Consider the following 22,168-nt stretch of genomic DNA (forward strand, 5'->3'; position numbering starts at 1 on the left):
GACTCCTTTTTTAAAGTATCGATTAGCATTTCTTCTTTGTGTTAGTTTTATAAGGAAATGAAAATATTCTCAGGTTATGGAGAAACTACTGAAATATTGGTATTCAGACAGGGCTTAAGCAACATTGGAAAAACATAAGTGCTTTCATTTTGTTAGAGTAGCTTCAAAAATACATTTATTTTTTAAGATCTCTAAGTCTGTAACTTTGTACTAAGCTCCCCCTTCAAGAGTGAATTTAGGCACTGATTTACTTTTAGTAGGTTTTAATGCATGTTTAGAAAAAGTTAACAATCTACTTATGTAAGTCTAGATAGTTATTACATGGAAAATTATAAACAAAATATTTCTAAAAAAATTGTAGGTCTGGTGTATACTAAGATCAGTTGAATTAATTCCATTGATAATGTTGGGCACTGGATAAGACCTGCTTTAATGACAAATTTGATATTAAATGAGCTATAACAAGCAGGCATATAACAACATCTACCATTTGTGATTGTTTTTCATTTTTCTTCTTGTTTATCCAATGGCAAACCTATGTTAATCTTTCTTGAACTGAGGGAACTTTATAGAAGTGTGTTGAGTCATTGCAAGTCAACGAGGCTTTGTAAGCACCATGATGTAGAAGAAGGAAGCTAAGCACATGGTGATTAATTAGCCTTTGTTATTGTCAGTGGGTTTGTTTTCAGAAGGGCCTAGAAAAGGTGATGGGGTGGTATTTTATTTTTCAAAACAACCCAAACAACTTGACTCATAGTACACAGGAATAAACATTTCCAACAGTCATAAAGGTAATGAAGTATTTGAATACGCCTTTTGTTGAAGTGACTTGTGTTTCAGTAGAAAGTATATTTTTTGGTATGAAACTGTATAAATTAAAAGTGGTGCTGAGAGGAAGCAGATGCGGTAGATCCACCTAAGGTCACTTGTAAGACATAAATTTTGAAAAAAAATTACCACCAGTAGAATGACTTTTCTGAGAGCTTATCTGAACGTCACACAGTATTAGAGGCCTTGCAGTTCTAGTGTGACTAATGTCAGATCCAAAATTGTGACTAATCAGTTACATGTAACCTTTTCTTAAGGCAGAAAACTCAGGCTGTGTAGTGTTGAATGCTTATTCAGATTTGTGGCCAAATCTGGCAAAATGATTGTGTCAATAAATGATAAAGACACTGTATTTTAGGTATGGAAACCTGAGTTATAAAGGGAAGCTGCATTGGCATGTTCAGCCAACTTGAATTAATTTTAAAGATCTAATTTAATGGAGTATTTATAGAATAACTCCAGAACTCAGTAATTTTCTTTGCACAGTCAATAAAAAGCAGCTTCCTCTTTCCACTTTTCCAAAGCAAGCCACTTTTTTTCATATGATATTATTTAATGTAGTAAAATCGTCTGCTTGCTTGAATGTTGCAATTATCTTCTCACTTGAGAGTTGACCTTCTTAGAGGCAGAGGGAAAATATTTGTTAGTCTTTTATAACACTACTATAAAGATATCTAGATCCTATTCTTTTATACATTAACTTTAGATAATTTACATTAATTTTACACTGCTGATTTTATTTATTCCTGATTTTCTCTCAAAGTGGCTGAATGAGCTTGCTGCAATTTCTTTTCTGTTTTCTGAGAAGCATACTTAGCATTGTAATATGGCTCTAACCACTAGGCAGCCAGAAAGAAGAGTTTGAGCAGGGCAGGGAAAGCAATACAATAAATTGTAAACTTTGGAGGGTGTCTTACTTGGGAGGAAGTCTGGGAGGGCATAGAAAACAGCAAGTAAGTTAACATAGGCAGAGCTGTAATTGAATGAAAAATACTGTTTTCACCTGGAAGCCTCTGTAAAAGGAACACCTTCTCTTCAGCAGGCAGCTGAAATCACGTGGGGCAGTGGTGTTTAGATCATTGGGTGAAGCAGGTTGATGCCATATTGGTGCATCAGGCCAAGATAGTTCAAAGCCTTTCTTCACAGAGGAAGGAAAGCAGAAATCCAGCACAGTGGGAATAGTGAGCAAGACATCTTTGGCCAATATGAAATGTTACAGCAGGGTTACAGTTCGCAGCCATCACAAAGTCTGCCAGTTCTATTAAGTTAATCTCAGACTGAAGGATCAGGATTGGTGACTACAACGTGTTGTTAAGGCTCATGTTTCGTTGTAATTTCTACTTAAGGACTCAAAGCCCACAGTTAATACAGTGTGTTTGTTTGGTCTTGAGTGGTATGCTAAGCCTGACTTTGGTGCTATTTTGTGTGTAGTGTGTCTGTGCCATCCTTGCTAGCAGAGCATCTCCCTATTGGGACACTGAAGTGGGATTGATGACAGGCTTCTTTATTGCAGCCCTTGGCTGCTAGATTGATAAGATTAGCAGATTGTCTGAGGAAGAGATTTGTCTGAAGGGCTTGCAGTTCCTTCCTATAGTTAAATTCAACAGAGACCTTCTCTTCCTGGAAGGTTTGTTTATATTTTGCCTATAAGGATAAAAAAGATAACACACAGGGTTTTCTTATTTTATTTTTCTTCCTGCCTTTTGATTTATTTAGCAGAATTGCCTGTGTTCAGAACCTGGATGTTGAATTAAGTAAGGTGAATTTTCATTGCTTGGTGATCTATATTAAAGAAGTATTAATAATCCAGTTCAGATGTTAAGATTTCTTTACATTCCAACAGCTGTATGAGAGGTAAAGCAAGAGTCTGCTTTTAGTTGTTGAGCTGAAATCCTGCCAACAGAACATGCAAAGTATCTTTTAGTTAAAACAGAAAGGACGAAGAAGGTCCAGCAAAGAAAGAGTCTTTTGGACTTGCACAATTAAAAGTGTATCTGGGAAGAGAAAACAGTAAAATTATTATACATGAATGATCCAACATGCTTTCCATTGGAGACAATGCTAAAATAAAACCAGGAGTGGATAGCTTTTGTAGAATAAGAGCTGTAGAGAGTGCCTGTCACAAAGATTTGTATTTATATGGCTTCCTACCTTCTCTTTTGGGCTTGCAAAATAGCCTCATTAAGAAGCAGTCAGGAAACATAATTTTCTCTCTGCTTAGAGAACTCCAATAAGTGACTTTATACATATTAGATCCTAGTTTAATAGTTTATTTTGTGAGCAAACCTCCTTTGTACCTCAGAACTGTGTTGACTTGGCTGGAAGTCAGTGTCTTCGTCAGTTGTCTTACACACAGTGAATAGCAATAGATAAGCTTGCCATTTCCTGCCTTTATCAGTATATTTTACTTGCAGTTAGCTGGGCTATTTAACTACTTTGTGCAAGTAAAAGAGTCTTCCCTAATAGAGATAGAAAAGTTGGCTAAATGTCATGTTGATCAGAACCCATGATACAATATACTGAAAGAGGTGATACAATCTGCCAGTTAGTCTAAATGAATAAACAAGGTAACATTTTCAGTCATCTCTCGTTTTCCAGTTATCTGGCCATACAAATGAGTTTGTAGTGTAAGAATCTAGGTGATAAAATGCCACAAACTATCTGATGAGACAGTAAATGTAAATAAATGTTGATAGGACAATACTGAAATTAAAGGAAATGAAAATACTTGCTGATTCAGAAGTACCATTGTATTTTGGGCATTTTTAAGGTATGTTAGCAAAATTGAGTGATAAAAATTATTGTAGGACAGTTTTCTCAATTTACCCTCAGTTCCAAAATAAATATTTCTTCATTCTAAGATAATTATTTCATGTTTGAATTTTAGTACTTTGTAAAACGTGCCACATAAAGGATTTCTTGAACATACAGACCAGTAAAGGGACTCCACATGATTTTGTTTTTTTCAGAACTGCAGATTCTTAGTGTGAGAATGGCCCTGTGAGAGTTTTACAAGTATGTGATGTTAAACAGCAGGAGTTGAAATCTTCACTTGTTAGAACTGAAGATTGAATGGAAGGATTTAATGGAGTGTGAAGTAGCTTATTTCCTGTCTAGTAGTCCAAAGAGGTGTCCTCAACATGGTGTGCTCTGTGCATAACATGTTCACCTCTGAGAAGAGTCCTTCCTGCTCCTACATACTAAAAGGAGTCTACAGCTTGGAATATTTTTTTAAATGTGGATGTAAAGCCAGATTTTAAATTTTCTCCACTAATTTACCAAGGTCTGGGTTGGTTTGCTTTCTTAATCTCAGTTTGTAAAAAGAAAATATCAGTAATATTGTGCTATATTCTGGCAGCCTGCTTAACTGTACTTGGCAGCTTGTTTTGGTTCTGGAGCAGCTCACTAGCCATCTAATTAAAGTGGGGAGTACCATGATATGTCTTGTCTCTGAAATTGATAGGGACATTGAAAAAAGCTGTGAATATGACAATATTTTTCAAGGACCAAAGCTTTTCAGTTCAAATTGTCCCTGGTTTTCTTATTTAATATGAGACTAAATGTCATGAGTGTGGTTTTCTTCTGGTCTTGTCTTCACACACCATGTTCCATTCTTTGCATATTCAGGAAAGTCATGCATAGGGAAATTAATGTAAGCCTCCAGTTGTGGGTTGTTTGTTATTTTTATTATGATAAGGAAAACCTGTCAATCTTTGTATGATTGCATTTCTGTCTCGTGTTGTTCCTGCTGACCGCAGCTGAACTTAGTTGTGCTGTTAGTCACTGGGCTAGTGTAGGTGGTGTTGGAAAGGCACCGGTCTGTATGTCCTGAGCAGCTGGTTCCAGAGAAGCAGTCTGCTATACTGCTGTGTGGGGCAGATCTGTGTTGGATCATGCTCTCTGCCCTCCAGCTTCCAGGTTAGAGTGGCCATTCCTTGTCCTGGGATCCGTTGAACCAGGGCCAGATGTGGATGGGCTCCAGACAGGGTAGTAGTCCTAGATTTCTAAATCACAAACGTGTCTTTGCAGAGAGTTTGTTCTGATTCTGTTGATCCTCCTCAAGAACAGAATTGCAGGACTTGACCACCTGTTAGTTGAGGGATGCACTAGACAAAAATATCAGGAGAAGTGACAAGCACATGTCATGTTTTACCTTCATTCCTCCTGACAGATTTCTAGTTGCATTTGTGTGATTTAAAAAAAAAACAAACAACAAAAAACAAACAAAAAGAACACAGATAACTTGGTGTGCTAGAAATTGTTAAAAAAATATCATCCTGTCTATATATTGTCAGTCATCTGAGTTTGAATGTAGTTTTAAATAGCTCTTTATTGTAGATATTTTGGGTGTCTTTGTTATTGGGTGTCCAACTGACAGTTTAGTGTGGACCATTTTTCTATGTTCCAAACTTGGAACCTTTCAAAAGTATCTAAAATGAAGAATGCTTAAAATAGTCACCTCTGCATTCATGGGGTCTCACTGTATTTCTGCTCTGGAGCATTCAGCAGGATAAAAGTGAGCTTGTGATAACTTATTGATGGTGGTGCACTAATCACATCAGTTGCAATAGTTATAATTACAAAATATTAATGCAAGTTAAAGGGCAAGACAAAATTATTTTCAATATAAATGATTTTTTAGCACTTGATACACTTCTGAAGTCCTGCTATATTTCTGTATTAAAGGAAGTCTGCTTTCATTTCAGAAGTCTTTTGAAATACTTCTAGTATAAAAATAGAGTATCTTACAGCTGTTCAGCTGAGGGAGTGCCATAAAGATCACGCAGATAATTTCTAATGGGGTTGCCATTTCTGTAGTTAAAGTTGGCATTTCTGGAAGTTAAGGCAGTGCATTGAGAATATGAAATAGCAGATAAGGCAGATCACACTACTGAACAGTTTATTCCAATAGATATTCATGGTGCCTGCTGTCACTCTCTGCAGAATTACTAGGTGCTTCCATATGGTAAAATGACTTTCCTTGTGTATAACATTCTGAAGTGTGGAAGTACTTTTGTCCCATTTTATAGATAAGAATCCTAAAAAAGAGAGTTTTTGAAGGTTTTGTCGAAAGTGACTGAACAAGACAGTATGATGTGTGAGACTGTGCCAACCATCTGGACCTGGCTGCTTTTTCAAACAATTATAATCTCTCTTCAGAGTCCAGTTGTTTTGGTTTTCGAACTTATTCTGCCTCCCACATTTTTAAATACCTCCTAAAATCCCTGATCAAGTTCTGTTTGTGAGGATGTTGAACCTGAAATGATACTGTTTGCATGCACCATAAGGCCTGTGGTTTGAATCTTTGAAGCATGCTCAGAATTAGGTTTTATGGTGTCAATTATTTGTGTTTCCTAGAAATAGTTTCAAACTGGTCTTGCTTGGTTTTTTCAACAGCATCATTGATGATTTGTTTTAATGCTCTTGTTGCCTGATATATCACGACTGTTGAAAATCCAAGTCACAATCAAATCAAGTTTGAAATAGTAGCATAAAAATAGGGAAAAAATAGATTACAAAGTCTTCTGAATCTGGAGGTTTGGCATTTGGACTTTTCTGGTGCATTTCCTCTAGTCTAAATTTGGCAGACTTCGAGCTAACATCTTTTTAAAATTAGACCACTGGACTTTTTTTACATTAATGAAGTTAAATAACTTTATCCAGGGTGGAGGGGATGCAGTTCTCACTGATTGTTATTTTATATGTGTTTATGTTCTAAATAAAAGCTATTTAAAAATATTTTTTTCATACAGAAACCAATACATAGCACAATCAAATATATTCATATATTATTGCTGCTTGTGGTCTGTTTAGCTTCAATCCTTGCATGTAAATTCTATATTAATCTGAGCTTTAGCTTGTGTATGATATAATTCTTTAATTATCTTTAAAAAATAATATCTCTATCTTTCTAATGTGACCACAGGACACAAACTTGCCAGAACCTGAGAATAATGGCAGTATTTAATCTCCTTTATTAACAATTCCAAAATTTCAATGACTGGTAAAAATGTTTAGCCTGGGTCCAAGCTGTTGCAGGTCTGAGGATACATGTATAAAATATGAGTTTGCTTCCAGAAACCCATTTAAGTCAGGTAAGCATTTACAAACCTTCACCTCACTCTTCTGGCTTATTCTGTTAACTTAGGTGAAACCTACTTTAAAGCAACTCACTGAACTCCAAAGCATAAATTATTTATGTTGTGCTCAACCTGAATACCTCTCTGCGAGCTAGGCCTCCAGTCAGTAAAGTACAAAAAATGGAAGAAGTTTTGCCTTTGAAGAATCTCCTAGGTCATTAAGTCTAGATAACCTTCATTTGGTTACAGTGAGGTACAAATCTTGGCCACAGGGCTTTAGAAACAGCTGTTGAGTGTGTGTGGTAACACTCAACATTGCTGGTCATTTGTAGACATATATATATATATATATATTTAGCTAAAGTAGCATTTCTTCTGTATGACTGTCCAGGGCCAAAGTGTTTCTTTTTGTTTAGGAGGCAAGTATCAGGCTTGAAATTACAAAGCCTGTGGATTGTAGGTGTAAGCTGCAAAAGTGTCCCTGGTAAATGTGCAGTTACAGGCATTTGCAACATTCTAGCCCATTTAAGTTGTTATATCTGGAGTCGGGGCATCAATAATACATAGTTTCATTAAAAAACAATGTGCTTTAATGTCATTGCACTGAGTTATTTTGGGTAATTCAAGTGATCCCGTTTGAAAGACAGCGTATTAAACTATGCATCTGTATATTCAATTGCAGAGAATTTGCACCAGGAAGGTCTTACAGACCTTCAAGTTTCTATTCTACATTCCTAAATGCATATGTATGCATTTAGTATCCTGATAAAGCTCAACTGGAGCTATAACATATGGGCCCTCTTTTAATTCCTGCCCCCTGGAAAGCCAAAAGTAAACAAAAATAACCCTCCTCCTTTTCTCTGATTTATTTGTGTTCTTTTTTTGAGACGATCTTGTTTGAAAACAGAAGGTTGGCACCTGAGAAAGGAAGCACGGGCGTGTGGGAAGCAGTGGGATGCTGGACAGGAGGGCTTCTGCTTGCTCCCAGAAGAGGCCCTGCAGTGCCCTGCTCTGCACAGGACCTGCACGGGTTGCATTGTTACCCCTGCACGGGCTTGGGAGCAATCCTGAAAATTGCTGTGAACTCTGCCTTGTTGGAATTGCCTGCTCTCTGGTTCTACAGAAAGTTTTCCCTAAACAGATGGCTTCTGGTGTTCATCTCTGAGCTATGCTGGGAAGAGTGACATACAAAATTGGTGTATTTGGCTGACCATTTTTCAAGTGTTATACTCCCTGAAGGCTGGCAGCAAAAGCGGGTTGTTCATAGAAGATATTTCAGCAGTGGTTAAAAGAGAGCCCAGGCGTTATTTTTTCTGGAATCAGGAACAGGTTTTACCCCCAAGGTGTGTGTGTGTGTGTCTCTATGTTTGCTTGTTTGTTTAAATATTACTGGTATGCTCTTGGGAACTGCCTATTGTGTATTGCAGAGAAAGCTGGTTCACTGTTTTCTAGACATGGATAATTTTTTTCATCACTTGGTAAGTTGCAGCTTGCTTTTTGTAGTAGGGTTGCTTCATAGTTCAGGATTGTGCAGTCCGTGGTTGCCCAGTCTGCTCTTTTCATTTGTGGGACGTTCCAGTGGAGGCATGAGTGCTCTTTTGGTAGTAAATGTGAAGATTGAAGCAAATTAAACAGAAATAAATCGGGAGACTAAGTAAGCTTTGGGACTGGGCTGCTTTGCTCCTCTTTGAGATTACTGCTATTGATGAGCACCATGGTATAATGAATGATCAGTCTGGGAAAACTCCATCTGTGTTCATGAGTGAAAGCAAATGCTGTGAATATTTAACCCCTGAAATAGAAGTCTTCTGATCATTTACCACTGATGCAGCCACACAACAAATAAGAAAACACATAAAGAGAAGTAAGGGAGAGCTGACATCTAATTATTTTCAAGTATCACAAGAAATAGGTTTATTAAAAATTCTGAAATTGAAACATTGAAAAATGAACTATTTAAGATAGAAAACCCTGACATCAGAGATGATGATGATGATAATAATAGTAAACATTTTGCTAAGATGTCAGCAAACTGGAAAGAAATGTTTGGATTAAATTCACAGGAAACACAAAGCCTTGAATTTATAATGTTTCTGTAATAAGAAATGAGGAAAACTTTCAACTGATATCCACTGTTGTAGTTCACTGCAGTAAATGAAGTTATGGAACTTTGCATCTGCTAAAGGTTTGACCATTGCAACAGATGAAAACAAATGAACATTAACTGAGCAACAGGGAAGGAAAGAAAGATATTCCTGGAAAGCTTTACCACTACCGATAGCAGTCAGAATCTGCAGAGGTTTTTAGAATATCTTGATTTTTTTTGTCTGAAAAAAGTAAATTGTTATTAAATAGTAGATACAGTCACTTGTTTATGTCAAGGATCTCTGTCTTTTAAAAAAATAAGGACCACGTAAGGCTGGTTATTAGTTCTGGTGAGGTTGCACTTTCTTTTTGAAGGAAGGGAGCAGTAAATGCTAGGTTCCTCAGCTTTGTTGCTTTTGTGTGCATTTAGAAGCCAAGTGTTCCAGCCCTGCCTGTAGTCCAGGGCATAGTAGAGACAGACTGGAAGATGCAGGCACTGCTCTGAAGTGTGTTGAATTTCTACAGAAAACAAATTGAGAAACTGGTAAAACAAAAAGCTTGAGAAGAGTGTTTTCGTGGCCTAACAGTCACACCTCAGGCAGTGGCAGCACAGAGGCTGTGATTTTTGGCTGCTTGAAAGCTCCATTCACTCTGCCACATCCCACAGCTGAGTCTTCTCCAGGGCCAGAAGTCTCCTAGTGCTCTGCTGTAGCTCATTCTGCTCAGAGTCACTAATGACAACTTTCAGGCAGGTGGAAAAATAAACCCTTCTAGGGTCTTCTTTAGTGAGATCAAGATCCAGGTTTAATAAACATTAGACTTACATTTGTTAGAGATGTACATAATGGTATTGCCAAGAAATAAGGGTCTTTACCATACTGATGTGATCATAAACTGGGAAAATGAGCTGAAGATTTTGTATAGGAAGGGTTGATACAGTTCTTCACCCACTTCCGCATAGAAATAGGGTGTAGGAACATGACACTGATGGATAGCACTGGATCTGCCCATCTAGATTAGATGTCTGGCAGACTTGGGCTGAGATACTGGATGTTTAGCAACCATTTGGAGCTACTGCAATCATTGCAGAAATTTGGGACAACTACATAAAAATCCTTAAAAATTGCTCTATTAGCATTTTGGGGGAGGAGAGAAGGTGCCTGGGAAAATGTGGTTATGTACCTGTTGGTCCTGTCTACTCACAAGTGTTGAAGATACTGGATTGCTGTCTGCTCTTTACCTTCATTTGTTGTGAGGGATTTTTTGAAAGTATTACTCATATAGTTTTCTCTGCTTGGAATGGATTTATTTTGAAATATTTATTCTAACATTATTTTTTAATGTTTTACCAACACTGGGCAATGAAAACAGGCTGTTTAAGTTTCACTTCTGTTTCAGCACAACTTCCACTTCCCTCATGCTTGTGACTCTCTGCAACCTGCAAGATATATGTGGTAATATATATAGGAATACATATTTTCAAACCATTCTATAATTCTATGAATATACCAAAGCTTGCAGTGATGTTTAAATTGCCTACCTTGGTTTCTGCTAAGTATAGATCATGATCTTTTAAGCCATAATATTTTATGTGCTGAAATACAGGTATGTCTTTCAAAGAGACTAATTTCAAAGAAAGCGTGATTGTGAAGTGATTGTCTCATCAAGAGAAGCTTCCCAAAAATAGTTTTCCCCTGTCTGAGTAGGTAAGAGGAGGCTTTTATGACAGATGGAGGAGCTATTTGGACATGCCGTCTCTCATTTGCAACCAGACTCATCCCAAAGATTTCTGTTTGGGAGAGGTGGTGGCAGAGTTGATTCCCCTGTCCTATTTCTGGCCTCCTACGTTTGTGCAGAAAGGTACCAGGGTGCTCTTCCAGTGTGGAGAAGGAAGTGAGAGGCCTTGTTGAGGGTAGAATGTGTGGGAAATGGGTATTTTTCTTTATGTGGAATCATTTTTGAAGGGGTGAAGGAATTATAGCAAAATCTGATCTATAGGTTGGCAAAGCTCACAGATTGATTTTGCTGTGCAGTTGGAGACAGTGGTAGATTTGTGCCTTACTGTGCTAGCTCTCTTTTTAGTTTCAGACTGCTTGCAAGTTCTGTTTACAAATGTTTGGAAAATGCATTAGGATTATCTGCTTTATTGTAGAGGTAATAAAATGCTGTCCAATTCAGCCAATGAAATAGCTAAAAGCAGGCTCCCACTGTCATGGCAGTATAGCTGCTAAATGTATGCAGTGCCTCCACAGGATTTTTAAGCTGCCTGCTCTGTTCTTTCCTCATTGCTTGTTTCCTACCATTGTGCTGATTCAGTATGGAGATTAGGAGTTTCTGGTTTTCTTTTTACATCAGAGGCTCATGTGGGAATACCTGAAAATTTGTATTGAAGGAAGGTAAGGGTTCAGCAAAAGCTCTGTGATCCTCCAGTGCTCTACATTGCTTCTGGAGCACAGCAGTGATGCTGGAGGCATAAATGGGTGGGGGGTCTGAGGGGCCCCAAGTCCTTGGATGCTAAGAAGCACTTAAAAGTCTTTTCAGCTTCAGTGCCTAGAATGGGAGCCAGTTGTTTTTAGAGGATGTGGGCAGTCTGTGGCAACCTGTAGTGGCTGGTATCCTGTAAGCCAGTATTACAGTTGCTTTCTCTGCCTTAAAGCCTAGATTCACAGATGGACATCTTGTTTAAGCTGAGGTATCTTACTGCTGAGCTTTGTGACTCCACTTATCAGGTAGAGGTATTAACGTGCTTAAGTCAGGGCTGAAGGTGCTTAAACATTGTTATTTGGTTCTGAAAGAAAAGACAAATGGGTTGTTTCTCCTATGAGAAAACCACTGTGTAAATAAATAATATAAAACCAGTGTTTAAATGGTCATTGCTACTTTTATTATGGCCTTTTACCACCCTGAGTTAGTATTGTAGGAAAGACAGTCCTTAGGAAGTCTTTTCTCCAGTTGTATTTACTGGCTACTGAAAAGGTTTAAGCAAACTTGTGATGCTGTTAGCTAATACTGCTTTTTTGTGACTGTTTTAGACAGCTCAGGCCAGACAGATTGTGTGTTAGTGCTGTGGATATTCACAGTGATTGAATACATAAAAATAAAGATAGTTCTCATGCTAAAGACCTTATGCTTTAGATGCACCATGTATGTCCCCTGAAGCCTTTTTAAGGTGTGGCTATCTGTATGCAGTTGATCACCTCTAGAATTTATAGATTAGTTTTTAAGGGAACCACAGAGTTAATTTGTTTTAAGTCTGGATTAGAGTGGTGAAAAAAATCTGTCAATTTAGTAAAAACTGAGGACCTAATTCCACTTCAGAGGCAGGCTAGAAATAAAAGTAGAGCTGTGGGTTTGAACTACATGATATGAAAGCAGTAATGACAGGAGCACTGGAAGCTTGTGTGTACCTGTGAATGCCTTTTTTTTTTTTTTTTTTTTCCTCCATGCAACTTCTGCAGTTTTTGAACCTGTATGCCTCTAAGGAGGCATAAAATGGAAATTTGGTAAGTAATATAGTAAAGTGAAGTGTTCAAATTTGCAGCTGGATGACTGCAAGCTAGTGTCAGCTTGTCAAGTGTAGCTCTTGCCTGGCAAGTCTGACTAAGAAATATAGCCTCTTTCTTCACCTAGGAGATGAATTGTGGGAAGCTGTGATTTACCAATGAGAGGGAGATGTAAATCCATACTAACTGTTTCAATATGCTTCAACTTTGAGAAAATGGGAATCTGGAAATGAACTTTTCTTTGTGTTTTGGCCAACTGTAATGATCAAGTCCAAATATTTGTGATATCTGCAATGCTTGTGGCCAGAGCTAGGTCTTGGATCAATAAGAAAATGGTTATTTTTTCCAAGATCTTAATTTCTGTTTATCCAGATAAGTGCCACAAAACTGCAGCTTGCCGTTAGTGAAAAGAACAGTCAAACCATAGTGGCTCTCTTCTGCCAAGCTGTTCTAATGAATACAGAAATACAGAAAGTTAGATATAGTGTTTGTCAGCCAATTGATGAGTCTGATTTGGCTTTTTTTTTGTTAAAGTATTTTTAATTTTACAAAAATCAATATTTTTTTTTCTTAGTAAGTTATCTGTCCAAAAAGAGTAGTGAAATGAATCCTTTTAGGCTTTATTCCAAGCCCTCTTAATACTGGAGCTAGAGTGCAGTGTGTTTTATTCGTGGAGCACAGGTTCAATTAGTCTTGTTTTCCAGAGTCTGCAAAACACAGCAGGGAAAGGCAGAGCTGCTCAGTGCTCGACAGCTTCACGCAGCTGTAGTGTTGCTGTTTGCCTGGGAGAGTTGCAGTGTGATCAAGTCCCATCTCCAGGTGATGGCCTCTGCAGTTGCTGCCTGATTCTTTCGTGGTATTCCTTTGGGCTAGTGAAAGGTATTTTTTCCTTGCACAGTACCACCTAGAATTTGGGCCTATGAGATGATAGAATTAGGATGCGTGGATAAAAATTGGAAAAATGATAATTTTTTTCTAGATGTCAGCCCATTTTTAAAGTCTCATTTACTTTTTTAGAGGCAGTATGCAGTCAAAATCAGAGCTGGTCAAAAGTTTTCCCACTAATGCTGTTCCTGTTGGAAGTCACAATCTGATGGAATTTGAAGCATTTCTATGTAAATTATCCTTAGACTTTTTGTCAAAAAGATGGCAGTCAAAGCCTGCATAGTTTTCTGTCAGCCAGTTCAAGTGGACTCTGTACCTCACTGGAGCAAGGAGCACTTTCAGACATGTCAAGTTTTCTTAGAGTTTGAAATGGTGGTTTCAGCATATTTTTACTCAAAACTGCATCTGATTAGCAGCATGTACATGAACAGACTGTGCTGGATGCTATGCTAAGGTCTGCCCCATTACCATCTTGTAAGAAATAAAAGCATTTATTTGAGTGAGCTAACCATGTCCTGCAGCATAGCATCTTTCTTATAGGCTTTTTAAACTGCTGGTCAGGTTGTTCTAGTATGGGAACTGGGTGAAACTAAGCACATCTGTTGAAACTAGTGTTGTAGCTTTCTGATGAGAAGAATAAAGGATACAAAAAAGATGTAAAGTGATTCTAAATAATATTTTCTTTCCTTTAGCTGTCTCCGTAATGAGATACAGTGCATCATCATTTGGATTTGCTGTAAGTAGAGTCACGACTTAAATATTCTCTTTTTTTTTATGGTCTTTTTCTGAACATGGAATACTGAATTTTTTCTTCTTTTAAGTCTGTGGGAAGGTGTGCAAAGTGATGGATTAGAAAATATACTGTTGATACCTCAGAATCTCATACCTCAGAAAGGATAGCAAAGATACAGTTTCTGATTACTAGGTCTTGTATGTGAGTTAATATCAATACTTACACATCATCAATAATAGATACTATCCACCAGATAAAGTTTCCTTCCAGAAAATCTCAGCTTGATCATTTCTGTTGTTGAACTTGAGCCAAATTCTGAAGTTCACTTCTGAACTTTGCATGACCCTTTTCCTATTGAAGTCTGTTCCTAACAACAAGCAAAATGACTGATTTAAAACAATTTATCTTTTGCTTTCAAATTTGAAGGTTAGATTGACTCTGTAAGAAGTTTAACTTTAGATTGAAAGTTCTTCCAGTGGGACAAGCCTGGATATTGGTGTTACCTGACATCATGTCTTCATTAACTGGAAATACAAACACAGCAGTTTTGCTGATGATGCAGATGTAATCTTGATACAATGGGATTTTGGGAAAAAAATATTTGCTTGGTTTGAAACAAAACTATTGCAGAAAATTAACGACTTTGCAGGAAAAAAGGAAAGCTTGATGGATTTTAAAACACTTAAAAAAAAATATAGGGTATTTGGATAAGAATCATATTAGTACTTTAACTCTTGTGGGATCACAGTGGCAGATTGTGCTGGATTAATTTTAACTTCTCCACAGGTGATAGATTACAAATAGAAAGTTTTTCATCCCTTGATTGACTTCCTGAGCTCTGAAGTGTATCATTGTGCAATAATACATGGCAAAAATGTGAGGATCAATTTAACAGATGTAAATCCTGCTTTCATTAAGATGATGTATTTGGAGCTGCTTTGTGCCTGTGCAGCAGGATCGTAGATGTATTACTGTTAGTACAGGGCACATTTAATGGCCCACAAAACAACTGACTCTGCATCTCTTTCAGTTTGATGCTACGCTGGATGTTTTGTCATCAGCGATAGTTCTGTGGCGTTACAGCAACGCAGCTGCTGTGCATTCTGCACACAGGGAGTACATGTAAGTACCCTTAATTACTTCTGGCTTTGGTAGAGTCCTGCAGAGCTTTTGCTACAGATTCCATAGCTTTGACAAAGAAACATTTTGTTGTGTCAGCAAGTATTCTTTCCATCTGCCAACTTACTGTTTGGGACCAAACATGCAGCCTTTCCTTAGACAAACCTCCCTGTGATTGTGATGTTCACTTTCTTTTTAGCAAAGATAGTAATTAATAGGGCTTTGTGATTTTTATTTTTTCCCTTGCAGCATCCGTATCAAGTGAACTGTATTTGCAATCTGTAACAGCTTTGTAAATCTTTCTTTTGCACCTTATGATGTAATTTCTGCTGGAGTATGTATTTAAAATGGATAGTTGTATTGTGTTTGTGCTTGCCTTAAGAAGATTGGAATATGAAGCTCTTCTTTTCCGATGCAAAACTGCTAGTGACAGTATTAGAAGTTGAGATTACACAACATCTGATAAGATTGAGCCGGTATTAGTGATATGATAATAGAGTGACACGGTTTATTATAACTGGTATACAAAGAGGAAGACACACCCTTTTTATTAAACTGTCACTGTTTTGTTAAGTATCAATACTTGCATGTCTTCTTTATGGAAAAAGTGTACACTTGCAAAGTAAGCATATTTAATGATTGCTCTATAGATCCCATAGAAAAGAAACTAATTTGCAGTGCAGTATTGATCATGCTGGAAATTCTGTCTTGCATCATTTTGCATTGTGCATCATTTCTGCTGGCAGTGCATGTAGTAGTTGAGAAGATTGGGTGGAAACTGGCTCAATAATTTATCCAGCTAGTGCATAAAGAAGACTTTAAACTCCTGCTCCAAGTTTGGGTATGTCTCGGTGGAGGACTACATCTCATTTATCTGCTTTAGTTGTGTTCTGTGCTGCCGTTGCTAGCAGGATCCCATCTGGCTTGTTTGAAGATAGTTCAGCTATCTCCTGGAATGGACTATAATTTTACAATAAAGGGGTGTAAGGTAGTTTTGGTTCTGAAACACCTCTGAAGTCCCTCTTACGTGAAGTCTAATGAAACTGAACTTTTTGATAACTGGTAGGATCAAGTAAGAAAAAAAGGCCACATGGAGGGGTCTGTAACTTTTGTCTTCATAGTCCTTCTCTAAAAGCTGAGACAACATTAAGCATGCATTAACTCAGGCTCATGCAACAGATTGACAGTGCTGTGAGTTCCTTTCTGGCAGAGCTCCACAGATAACAGTTTGGAATAAAAGGCCATAGAAGACTGATGTGGCATAGATTCATAAAAGTAAATCCAGAAATATGTGATTAAAATTAGTCTTCCTGCACAAATTTGGAGATTGTAACAGACATTTTCTGAGTATCTTGCTCTTGTGGGCGTCCACAGAGATTCCTGTCAACATTCAATTAACGTATTTTTGAAAAGTCCTTCTGTTGAGCTTTTTCAAGTGAACCTTGTAAAATACTTTACAGAGAAAATAAATCCCAGTACAAAAGAAGAGTGAGTATATCCCTATGGCAAAGACAGTAAAGTGAACAACAAAATAGCAAACGTATTTTCCTGCTTTTTATGCTTCTTTTTAATTTGCTTTCATATAATCCCTCTGCTTTACATAAGGCTAAATTAAGTCAATTAATTACTTGCCATGCTTTCTAGTTGAAGATGGCTGAGGTTACAAGATGAGATCAATACTGAGTGAAAGAATGGTACCACATGCTGGGAATATGAATCACTGGATAGGCAGTCTGGTTATCCCTCTGTTTCTAGAATTGACAGGAGAATCATCATAGTACTGACAAGCAAAGAGATGGTTGTGTCTCTTAAGGCAGGTCTTACTGTGTCAGATTTTTGTGGGAGGCACATTTCTAATTTCCTGTTGTGTTTAATCAGTCTCTTGCTTGAAAAGACTGCATGTAATTATTTTTCCTCTATGCTGGGAAAATACTGCATGACTGCTCCTGACTGATTGCTTACCTTGTAAATAATCTGTGTATCATATATGCCTAGAACTACACCCAGTCTGTCAACAGTCCTGGTTTTTTTTGTGTGCCAGTGCCTCTGTGATGAGGTCTGCTTTCAGACTCCTGGACAGTTTTGTGCATATTGATGTAGGTGCTTAGGTCATGCTGTGCATTATTCCTGTTTCTGTGTGCCTAAGCCATACTTTGCCTTCATGCAGGAGCCTGTGGAAAACTTGGGGTTTCTGCAAAAGTATTGCTGCTGTTGACCCACAGTAAGGTGTGCCAGGGTGACTTCAGTTTAGTTCTTTATTTATACGTGTGTCTTTTGTTGATTTAAATGTTACATTTGTCTCTGTATCCTAACATACCTGAAAATAACCTGAAGTTTTTGACAAAAGCTGAGTGGAATTGCTAATTAATTAAGTAATGCAAATTTTGATAACTTCCTGTTTCATAAACTTGACAGCAAGAGGTTGATCCAAAATTGGTTGGAATCAGTAGAAAGCCTCTCATGAGAGGATTAGATTCAATCCCAACTGCTTCATGTCATTGAGTGAGAACATAAAGATAGAAGAAAAAACAAAACCCCAGAAAAAGACACAGAGAACACAGCCTGACTCATGATGTGCTATGAATTAAATGCTTAGAATAAAATGCTAAAATGTAAAAGAACCGTGTAATCTTATTTAAGATATAGCCAGATGGAAGTTAGAGATGCAACATTTCATGGGCAGGGTGCTCAGAATGAGCAGTATGAAACTGCTTGCTGTGCCAAGTTCTGCTAAGCATTTCCATTTGACTTTAGGGCAACTATAGTGCTGAAACTACCATGAAAATTTGTCCTGCTGAGTTTAACTCATTTTAATGGGAGTAGTTTATGCTAGATTGTTTGCTTTCTCTCATTTTCTGGGGCAAGATGAGAAGGTCCTTTTTCAGTGTACATGTGACCAGAGTTATACAATGGTTTTTATATATGTATGTTTTTGTTGATTCTCATGGTGGTTCACATGTAGTAACTGCAAAATATATTGTAACTTACCTCTGCTATTTGCCCTTCTTGAAAACTCTTACATTGGTGGCCTGAGAGGCTAAAGCTGGCAGGTTTTTCAGGTCTTTTTATTGACAAGAATTTTTATTAAGTCATTGTGAAAAGATGTGTCTGCTCATGTTCAAGGTATGTCTTAAATTATGATGAATTCTTTCTTTCTTTCTTTCTTTATTTTTTTATTTTAATACACTAAGTGGCTTTGAAAATATAGTGAATATTCAAGCAACATCAGGGGCAAATGACTGTAAGACTGTAGGGCATGTGAGACTGCTTGATTCTGTCTGGCTCATTAATGAAAGAGTATGTAGTAGTGGGGTGAATATTTGATTTGTTTGTCATTGAAACTATCCAAAAAGTACCACACTTCGCCGACTTTCTGTTTTGACAGTTGAATAATAGAGGGTAAAAACAGGCTACTGCATTTTCATGTATTTTAGAAGAATGGTTGAAAGAACTGTAGATCTTGAGGCAATGAGAGAATTGGGAAAGACTACAGATACCAGGGAAGAGAGTCCGAGTGCGTAGTTCACGAGTGCTTGATTTGCTCAGAGTGATCTGCTGGGTTACAGGTTAACATGCAGGAAATTTAGGGGTGCTAAATAAAAAGTCAATGAAGCAATGATCAAGAAATCCAAGCAAGAAAAGTATGCTGAAATAACTGGAGAAATAATTTTGAATATCAACAAAAGATGCACATTTAGGACTGATTAAAATACGTGCAATTCCCTATTTTCTGTCATAAGAGGAGAAACTAAGAGGAAGGAATATACTCTGATGTAGCTGATAAACCAGAGACTGTAAAAATATAGTAAAGCCTGTGCACTATGGGATAGTTACAGCTTCTTACTTCATGGTAAGTTTTGTGCAGGGCTGTGATGTAGAGCAGCTGGGGTTGGCAGGCTCCTCTGGAAGTAATCAGTCCAACCCCTCTGCTCAAAGCAGGGTTGATTAGAGCAGGTTGTCAGGTTAAAGGTCTGAATTCAATTTTCTCTTCTGTAATTTGAACATTGAACAATCACTGAGCCATTCAAGATGTGCAAAGAATTTTGTAAGGTCCCCCTTCCTGATCTCCATAACCAGTGCACAAATATTCTTGAATATTCTGCCCCTGAGTAAACCTTTAGCAACATACTAGCTTATTGGGCTGCCAGAGCAAATCTGAATTCTGTTGAAAGAAGAAATTTATTGATATTGATGTGGTAACAGTGGTTTTTCATGTATATAAATCAAATCAGTAAATAGCAGTAGAAGTGACTTCTAAATAGAAGACTGAAACATTAGGGACCTGGAAAAACATCTCATGAAATGTTCAACTAGTAACTAGCTATACAGCCAAAGGGCAGGTCTTTGATCTGTTAATTCAGAGTTGAAGGACTTGAATTGGACTGCTGGGATTGTGCATAAGGAGAAAGTGAGAAATACCACTAAAAGAGGAAAGATTGAGAAAACAGAACAGCCTTCTGAAAAAGCTGTAAAAGATGTTTAGTTAGAAAAGTCTCTACACCATGAGCAAAGGAAACATCTGTTTGATTTCCCCTCTGTTCAGGAAAACAGGATTTAGCTCATGGTAAATTAATAAAGTAAGTTGGCAGCCTGCTCAGGTCAAATGGAGTAGTGCTACTTCTTAGGTTATAAAGCAAATCCCTATTGTTACATCACAGAGCTATAATCTTGCATTTCTCTGCAAGCTTATGTCCATAGGATCCATTGCTCCTAGGCTCATTTGGCTAATGGCTTTTGTTTGAGCTTGTATGCAAAACCTTAATACTGTGCACTGTATATAACATAGTGATTCTTCACAGTTGCAGCTGGTGTTTATTGTATATTATTTTGTTGATGGCACCAAGTTAAATTCTGCATTTCTCAAGAACCAGTCTGTTTACATCTTTCTTAACCCAGTCCCAGAGTAAATAGGAAACCTTACTCATAATGAGCATGCTGGATAAAGCCAAGAGCAGAAATCTTTCACTGTGGAGTTTAGATGTTGGGTGTTTTGCTTTTTTTTTTTCCCCTTTTTTTTTTTTTTTGGCTTTGATTTGTTTTTCAATGCTGTATGTCAGACTCCAGCTATTCTCTCCTTTATTACTGTACTAAGAAAATGAAAATGTGTCATGGGCAAATGAACTCGTGGTGCTCTGTGTTGCTGTGACTTCATACATAATGAATGCAGGTATTTATATATTTTTTTTTTTTCTTATATTGGTGAAGTTGTCGCCCCAAACACTGGCAGTAACATTAAAATAACAAGAGTTGCTTTGTGGCAGACAAGGGGGCAGGTATCTGTCGTATTTGTCATACCTTCACCTCTGTCCTCAATGGGCACAATATGCTTTTGGATTGATCTTTGGGGGTAAGTTGACACTTTATGTGGAAGAATAGATGGTGTCGGTTATCTCTGTTCCTGTATTTATATTCTGTAACTCTTCTCACCTTATGCTAGGTTTAAAAACAATGGATCAAGAATTGGGAAGGTTTTGAAGTCTTTGCAGCTTTGCAGTTAGACATTATCTAAAAACTTAACAATGTGTCTGTAGCTTAACTTTCATCTCCATACCTTAATACCTCAGCTGTGGCAGCTGAATTTGATACTGTCAGAATGCTGAAACATTGACCAAGTGAAAAATACCTGCCCTGAGGGTTTGATTCTTAAGAGGTTCTTAAATTATAGTGAGAATGGACCCTCATCTATTTTGACATTGTGGGAAACGTTTGTTCTTCTTCCCCACATAAGTCTAAACATCCAGAAGACCACAACTGTAAGAGCTTAATTCAAGAATTTCTAAGCTAGTTTGAGCTAAAAGCAATCCCTTAAGAAAGATATCTGACTATCTGGAATAAATAGGAAAACTGACTCCTAATTAGAATGCTGAATTCAACAGCTAGAAAATCTCTTACATCCTTCACTCCCATCATTTTGAATTAAACTCAGTGATGAAGATGTACATCTTACTTCTAATCTATATGTATAGCTCCAGTCTAGAAGTACTCAGCACTGTTGCAACTTTTTTCTGTCTGGTGAAAGACAAACCTGGTGGTTCACTGGGGTTTCCAGCTTTCAGACAACTCTAGGATTCCACTATGTGGATGTCTATATGAATTATCAGTTACATAGGGACATGCAATGAAGAGAAGGAAGGAAGGGAGAGAGGGAAGGAAGGGAGGAAGGAAAGGGAAGGAAGGGAGGAAGGAAAGGGAAGGAAGGGAGAAAAGGGAAGGAAGGGAAGGATATTCTGACCCTTCCCTAGGGCTTCATGCACTAGGATTGAAGCTTATGGCTATGTAACAATATGGCATGGCAATTAGGATATTTAAAAACATTTTATGAAGCATATTAAAGACATCAACAGCCTTTTTATAATACCCCAATATTACAATATTACCAGTGTACCAATCCCTTTCCTTGGTTGCTTGGTAGCCTCCTGGGTATGTACTGTCAGTTATACTTTTACAGAGCGTGGCTTGCCTTCAGTTTTTAATTGTAAATAGCCTCTTGAGGTAAATGGAGCAGTGCAGCAAGTAAGCATATGAGTGTTTCAAATACTGCCATGAATTGATGAGTATTTATCAAGCAGAAGGATCCAGGTTTGAACAGTTTTTCTTTTATAACCGTGTCTTTTTAGGCATGTGACCTTTGGAGATGTCAAGTGATTAGAAACTTCTGCCAGTTGCCTAGTTATCTTCTATCTGGAATTTAGACTTAAGTAAATAGCAGTAATAAAATAATCTGTACAACTCTGTGTGTGGTACACCCACTTTGAACTGAATGTACCTGAAGAAACTGTTCTTTGCTGTGGAGTTCCCTTTGTCAGTGTGGGTATCTTATGGATGAATATTCCTTTGATACCTAGTTCTCCTGCTCTTTGCTTTCTGGTGCTGCTCATTTTTGGAAGACGGGATATCAGATATGTACATGGTATCTGTCTTCGGTTGCCAGGGAA

At 37.6% G+C, this 22,168-nt stretch overlaps 1 protein-coding gene across 2 annotated transcripts in view; it reads left to right on the top strand.

Moving 5' to 3' along the window:
* Window positions 1-22,168, top strand: part of TMEM163 (transmembrane protein 163) — a 92,833-nt gene that overhangs the window by 38,162 nt on the left and 32,503 nt on the right. For both annotated transcript variants that reach the window (XM_051624060.1, XM_051624061.1), the window contains 2 exons: window positions 14,074-14,117; window positions 15,145-15,236. In XM_051624060.1, coding sequence (XP_051480020.1) covers window positions 14,074-14,117; window positions 15,145-15,236 — 136 coding nt within the window. The remainder of the gene's footprint in view (window positions 1-14,073; window positions 14,118-15,144; window positions 15,237-22,168) is intronic.

Source organism: Apus apus, chromosome 6 (assembly GCF_020740795.1).
Source record: "Apus apus isolate bApuApu2 chromosome 6, bApuApu2.pri.cur, whole genome shotgun sequence".
In the NCBI taxonomy this organism is placed as follows: domain Eukaryota; kingdom Metazoa; phylum Chordata; class Aves; order Apodiformes; family Apodidae; genus Apus; species Apus apus.